Source organism: Squalius cephalus (assembly GCF_949319135.1).
Source record: "Squalius cephalus genome assembly, chromosome: 19".
NCBI classification, from domain to species: Eukaryota; Metazoa; Chordata; class Actinopteri; order Cypriniformes; family Leuciscidae; genus Squalius; species Squalius cephalus.
In genome coordinates, this window is record NC_137140.1 from 2,729,819 (window position 1) to 2,735,818 (window position 6,000).

Sequence of the window (6,000 nt, forward strand, 5' to 3'; positions counted from 1 at the left end):
CAGCGTCTTAAGTTTGCTTATGAGCTGCGATTTCTCTCTCACGAAACCACACTTGTGCATTTTTTTTTCTGATTCGATCATAAACTAGCGCATCACGTACTGGCGAACGTCGTCATCACTACGACACACACCTGACGGCATTGATTACGACTTTTGTTGACACAGAATGTGTTCCGGGACTGATCCTGGCAATGTAACTAGGTCCCCATCCCGGGATCGATTCCGGGATGTGTTTGCCTTCACACAGAAGGCACTCTAGCAATTTTACGGCAATTTCCCGGGATCAACGCGATGTGTGAAAGGGGCTATCTAGTCAACAAATTAATTACTATATAATGATATGAAAGCATGTGATGGCTTTATTTCACCTCTAGAGGGCGCTCTCGTACAGAAGACTCTTCTCAGCTGCTCCAGTAACAGACCCAACCCGGAAAAATGATCGATATGGATTTTTGCCAATAACTGTTAGTTCCAGCAATCGGTTATCGGTGCGATTAATTACCAAAACCGATCAATCGGTCAACCTCTAGACCGTCTGCTTAAAGGATTAGTTCACTTCAAAATGATCATTCTGTCATAACCTACTCACCCTCAAGTTGTTTCAAACCCGTATGAATTTCTTTCTTCTGCTGAACACAAAAGAAGATATTTTGAAGAATGTTGGTAACCAGACAGTGGATGGACCCCATTGACTTCCATAGTATTTTGTTTTGTTTTTCCTACTATGGAAGTCAATGGGGTCCATCCACTGTCTGGTTACCAACATTCTTCAAAATATCTTCTTTTGTGTTCAGCAGAAGAAAGAAATTCATACAGGTTTGAAACAACTTGAGGTAAACAACTAACACTTTATGTTGATGCTCCCCAACAGACACTCTACTGACTATAAGTAACTTTGCAACTACATGTCAACTTATTCTACAAACCCGGACCCTTACACCTAACCCTAATCTAACAGTCTACTAACACCCTAATGAGAGTTAGCTGACAGGTTTTTACATGTTACGCATGTGTAGTGAGATGATTTAAGCATTCTGATATTTCATTTTGGAAAACACTAGTGTGGACAAAGAGCATTTTGAAATGAAAACAGCATTTTCAAATGTATTAATTCCGATGAAGCCTAAAAGGCTCGTCTCACGGTTTGCGAGAAAGTTTCATAAAGGATTATCCAAACACAACAGTGTGATTCCAGACGTAGTTCATGCCCCATCCATAACCCGTTTTTTCTGGAGCTCTTGTGGTACGGCACACCCGTATGTTGCACTTCAGAAAGCCTTGATCTGACTGAAGCGGAGAGCTTTCGTCAACAGTCGAGTCTCAACCCTGGCACTCTCTACGCTGTGAAACCTCTCGCTGAGATAATGTGTGAAGTTAAGAGAGTTGAGAAGTTACAGAGTGTCAGAACCACTTGGAACAGTTTGCTGCAATGCAACACCAGATCTGTTGAGAACTGATGTAGTGATAATGTCTGTTTCTTTCAGAAATCTGGCTATTGGCATTGGCATTCAGAATTTCCCAGAAGGCCTTGCAGTGAGTCTCCCGTTGCGGGGTTCTGGGGTGTCCACATGGAGATCCTTTTGGTGAGTCAAGACAAATGCACGTTCACATCCAAAACCAAGTGAGCTGCCAAACGTTACCTGGACGGAGGATTGAGGCGTCACGGCATACATTATTACACTTTCAATGCAAAGGCTGCTCCAAACTATTTAGACACCTTCATTTGGACCAACGTTTGCAGAAAAGGCCATACCAGAATGCAAATGCCAAACTGACACTTATCGGCCAAACAGAATTACATTATTTAAAAAAATATATATATTAAAAAGGCTAAACTGACACTTATCAATCAAACAGAAAAAAAGAAAGAAAATTAAACCTAAAAAAGGCCAAACTGACACTTATCGACAAAAAAATAAAATAAATAATAATAATAAAAAAAGGCTAAACTGACTCTCAACCAAACAGAAAAATAAAATAATTAAAAAAAGGCCAAACTGACACTTGTCGGCCAAACAGAATTTTTTTTTTTTTTTTATAAAAATAAAAATAAAAAAGGCTAAACTGACACTTACTGTATCATCCAAACAGACAAAATGAAAAAAAAAAAAAAGAACATTAAAACTAAAAAAGGCCAAACTGATGCTTATCGGCCAAACAGAAAAATAAAATAAAATATAAAATAAAATAAAAAAGGCTTAACTGACTCTCAACAAACAGAAAAATAAATACAAAAGGCCAAACTAACACTTATCAGCCAGGACAAACAGAATAAAAAAAATAAAATAATAATTAAAAAAAAATTATAAAAGGCCAAATTGACAATTATCGGCTAAACAGAAAAAAATGTATTTGAAAAAATTAAAATAAAAAAAAGTCAAAGTGACACTTATTGGCCTAACAGATTTTTTTTATTTATTTTTTTATTTTTTATTAAAAAATACATAAAAAATTAAAAAAAGAGCAAACTGACACTGACACTGACATTGGCCAAACAGAACAAAATAAAAATAATAAGTCCAAACTGGCACTTATCAACCAAGCTTAAAAATAATGAAAAAAAAAGTCCAAATGTCAGCCAATATATCTGAACTGGTGATATGTTGGTTGGCCACTAGTTAGGATGCTGTCTTAGAAGGAAGCTGCAGCTCTCTTAGTTTTGACACAATGCCACAGTCACAAACATTTATTAAGGTCTACTAGTCTTAATGTATTCCTAAAATATCCTCAGCTCTCTCAGTGATGTCTGAGAGATTGAAACCCCTGTTGGTTGTAACGTTCAGTCTCTGTGTCTCAGGTACGGGCAGCTGAGTGGGATGGTGGAGCCTCTGGCGGGGTTGTTAGGGGCCGTTGCCGTGGTGATGGCGGAGCCGTTGCTACCCTACGCTCTCGCCTTCGCTGCAGGAGCCATGGTGTATGTGGTGGTGGATGACATCATTCCTGAAGCTCAAGTCAGGTGAGTACCACAGTAAAAGTGTTTACTGGAAGAGAAGGTCTGCAGATGTTCATATGATAATAACGAATAAATATAAAAAAATAAAAACGGCCTCTAAAAAAAGCCTTAAAGGTGCAGAGTGGGATTTTTAGCAGCATCTAGTGGTGAGGTTGCGAATTTCAACCAACAGAAGTTACGGTGGCCGACAGGAAGTGATGTCGTCGTCTGAGACAGCAGAGAAGAGCCAGTTCAGCAAAGAGGTTTAAAAAGATAAATTAAGAAATTAGGTTTAATTGATTATTCAGTAAAACGATGTTATTGCGAATATTATTGTTACTTGTTCATCATTGTGTCAGTGTTTTATTCGCTGACTTTAGCTTTAGCTTCTTTAAACGAAGAACAACATAGTGACGAAACGCGTTTGTCCCTTTAGGGCCACTGTAGAAACATGTTGGCGCATTTTAATGTAAGGGGACCCGCTGTGTGTGTACTGTAGATAGAAATGGCTCTTTCTAAGGTGATAAAAACATAACGGTTCATTAAGTAAGGTCTTTATACACCACTGTATGTATATGCTATTGCATTTCTGTCAACAGATCCTCCTAAATATTACACAATGCACCTTTAAAGAGGCTTTGATATTAGTGGATATTTGCCATTTTTTATTATTGACATTGACTTTTTCTGTTTAGCCAATAAGATTCTGAAGCGGGACTTTTATTTTGATAGCTCTGCACACAGACTTACTGAATGCCCTTTTTTGTTTACAGTCTACTTTTTATTTAATTTTTTTGTGTGAAAAAATGATACAGTATGCTTACACATATAATGTAATTATAATTGTGTGTGTGTGTGTGTGTTTCTCTTACAGTGGGAACGGTAAGCTGGCCTCATGGACGTCCATTCTTGGCTTCGTCGTGATGATGTCATTGGACGTGGGCCTTGGCTGAGCCTTTTCATTGGTCGAAACTTTGAATGTCACCCGACTGCACTGAAATAAAGTGACCAAAGCAGCCTTTTTCTGGTGTTTACTGTAGGTTTACTACTCAATGGAATATTTTTCTATGTATTTTATGTAATTTTTATTTGTTTTATGAATGACTCGCGGACCACATTTGTTTAGACGGCAAAAAAAAAAGAATTGCAAAAACTTGAATAATGATTAAAACTTGAATGAATGACTTAAGGGGTAGCTCAGGTGTGTGTGTGTGTGTGTGTGTCTGTGTACATGAGAGCTTCCCATCATTAATATATGGACCGTATGTTCTCAGTATCGATGTGCACTCATTTGAATGAAACGCAATGATAACTCGGTTCATAACCTTCTTGAGTAATGCATTGTTTTTTAGCTCGTCTTTCCAGTCAGCCAGTCACTTTCAAGTTATGAAATTAAATAAGGTTTTTATTTTATTTTCAATTGCTGATAATTACACATTATATAATGCAACACAAGTAAGGTAATATGCAACACGTGTGAATGAAGATGTAAAAAAATGTTTTTTTTTTCCATTTGTTCTACACTGTGTGAAATACATTGAATATTTTCATTTGATTGCTTAAATAAGGAGAAAAGAGTAATAAACTGATTGTCTAATTCCCCTTTTTCCTGTTGTTTTGTTCTCTTTCTGGCACAGATTGTAGTTTGCATCTGCCTATCATTTTAATATCATGAGATTTAATGTAGATGTCAGGCCTATTGAGCTGGTTCCTTCTGTTTATATTGTATATATGCGCACATGGTTTTTCATCATGTCATCTTTCATAAAAGGCAGAATTAAAAGCTCTAAAAAGAGTAATAAATATTCTTAATTTTAATTTATGTGCAATATAAATTTATTAGCAACCAATAAACCAATATTCTCTCCCATATTGTCCTCTAATGCTGAAAGATTGTTTTTTTTCTTTCTTTTTAAATATAAGTTTGTCTTTATTTTAACATCAATTGCTATAAAATGCAAGATAAAATCACACAAATCAGTCCCAAAAGTCGGTAACATGTTTGTAAAAAATTGCAGCCTCCATAGAAAATGAAAACTGCACATATAATTAGTCGTTTTAACTGCTGAGTTTGACATTTCAACATTTTCTGCATGGTTGCTAATTACTTCAGACCCAGTTTTTTTTATTCATGGAAAGAGGCGATGAAAAAGTAAGTGTTTTAGTAAAAACAGCATATTAACTATGAAGAGAATCTGAGGAAAGCCAGTGTTTTCCTCTTGAAGTTCAGCGGTTGATCGTGTGGTTTCCTCTTGCCAAGTGGTTCATCCACAACATGAGTGTATTTATGCAAAGTCTGTTTCTTGGTGTAAGTTTTATAACGCACATTTACTTCTTAGTCCGTCACATTGTTGGATTATTCTATAAGGCAGCCAAATAAATCGAACATCAACTCTTTTCTGCGTAAGCTTCTTACAGAGCTCATTGCATATATAAGGCTCAGACATTGTATTGTGGCAGCAATCTAGAAAGCTTTTTCTGTTTGGCGTGAGAACCGCAATGGATTTGATTCCAGCCCCAGATGAGACTACTCTTTTAGATTAAGCCTAGCCGGATAAGAAGGTCGCAATCAATACTTCATCACATTAGAGGCCTTAGTTAGAATATTTCATTGTTGATCCGTAAGTCTTTGAATGGCAGTGAGAGCGACTGACTGCTCACGCCGAACCGACCTTCATCTGTCTTTTGTTGAATCAATAGATCTCTGTTCTGAATCTTAACTCGCGTGAACTTAGTTGGAGCTGGTCAATGTATTTAACAAAACTGACTCTGTCCGGAAAGTTAAATCAGATATTATTAAAGAGGAGCTATTATGCAAAGACTTGCTTTAGGCTCTACTAAAATTTCCCCATTATTTTCCCCATATTCTCTATTGTTGCAGCTCCTCTTTTCCCAGTCTGTCAGTAACGCTCTGGAGTGTGTTTCCCGTACAACGCCGTAACTCGCTGCTTCACTGCCATAATACGATGCACCGTTGAAGAAATCAACTAGTCATGACTGTTTCCCGAAACCGTATTGTCGCAAAGTGGTCGTTCACCCATGTTGGTTAATGATGTCACGCAGGTGGT

The 6,000-nt window shown here is 37.1% G+C and overlaps 1 protein-coding gene across 2 annotated transcripts in view; it reads left to right on the forward strand.

The window, feature by feature from the left end:
- The window catches only part of slc39a11 (solute carrier family 39, member 11), a 165,802-nt gene extending 160,990 nt beyond the window's left edge, over positions 1 to 4,812 (forward strand). The window contains exons 8-10 of one of the 2 annotated variants that reach the window (XM_079852020.1): positions 1,485 to 1,583; positions 2,798 to 2,956; positions 3,807 to 4,812. In XM_079852020.1, the coding sequence (XP_079708146.1) occupies positions 1,485 to 1,583; positions 2,798 to 2,956; positions 3,807 to 3,885 (337 nt within the window). In that variant the 3' untranslated portion in view covers positions 3,886 to 4,812. The remainder of the gene's footprint in view (positions 1 to 1,484; positions 1,584 to 2,797; positions 2,957 to 3,806) is intronic. The other variant, XM_079852021.1, reaches the window with a different exon arrangement.
- The last annotated feature ends 1,188 nt before the right edge of the window (positions 4,813 to 6,000 follow it).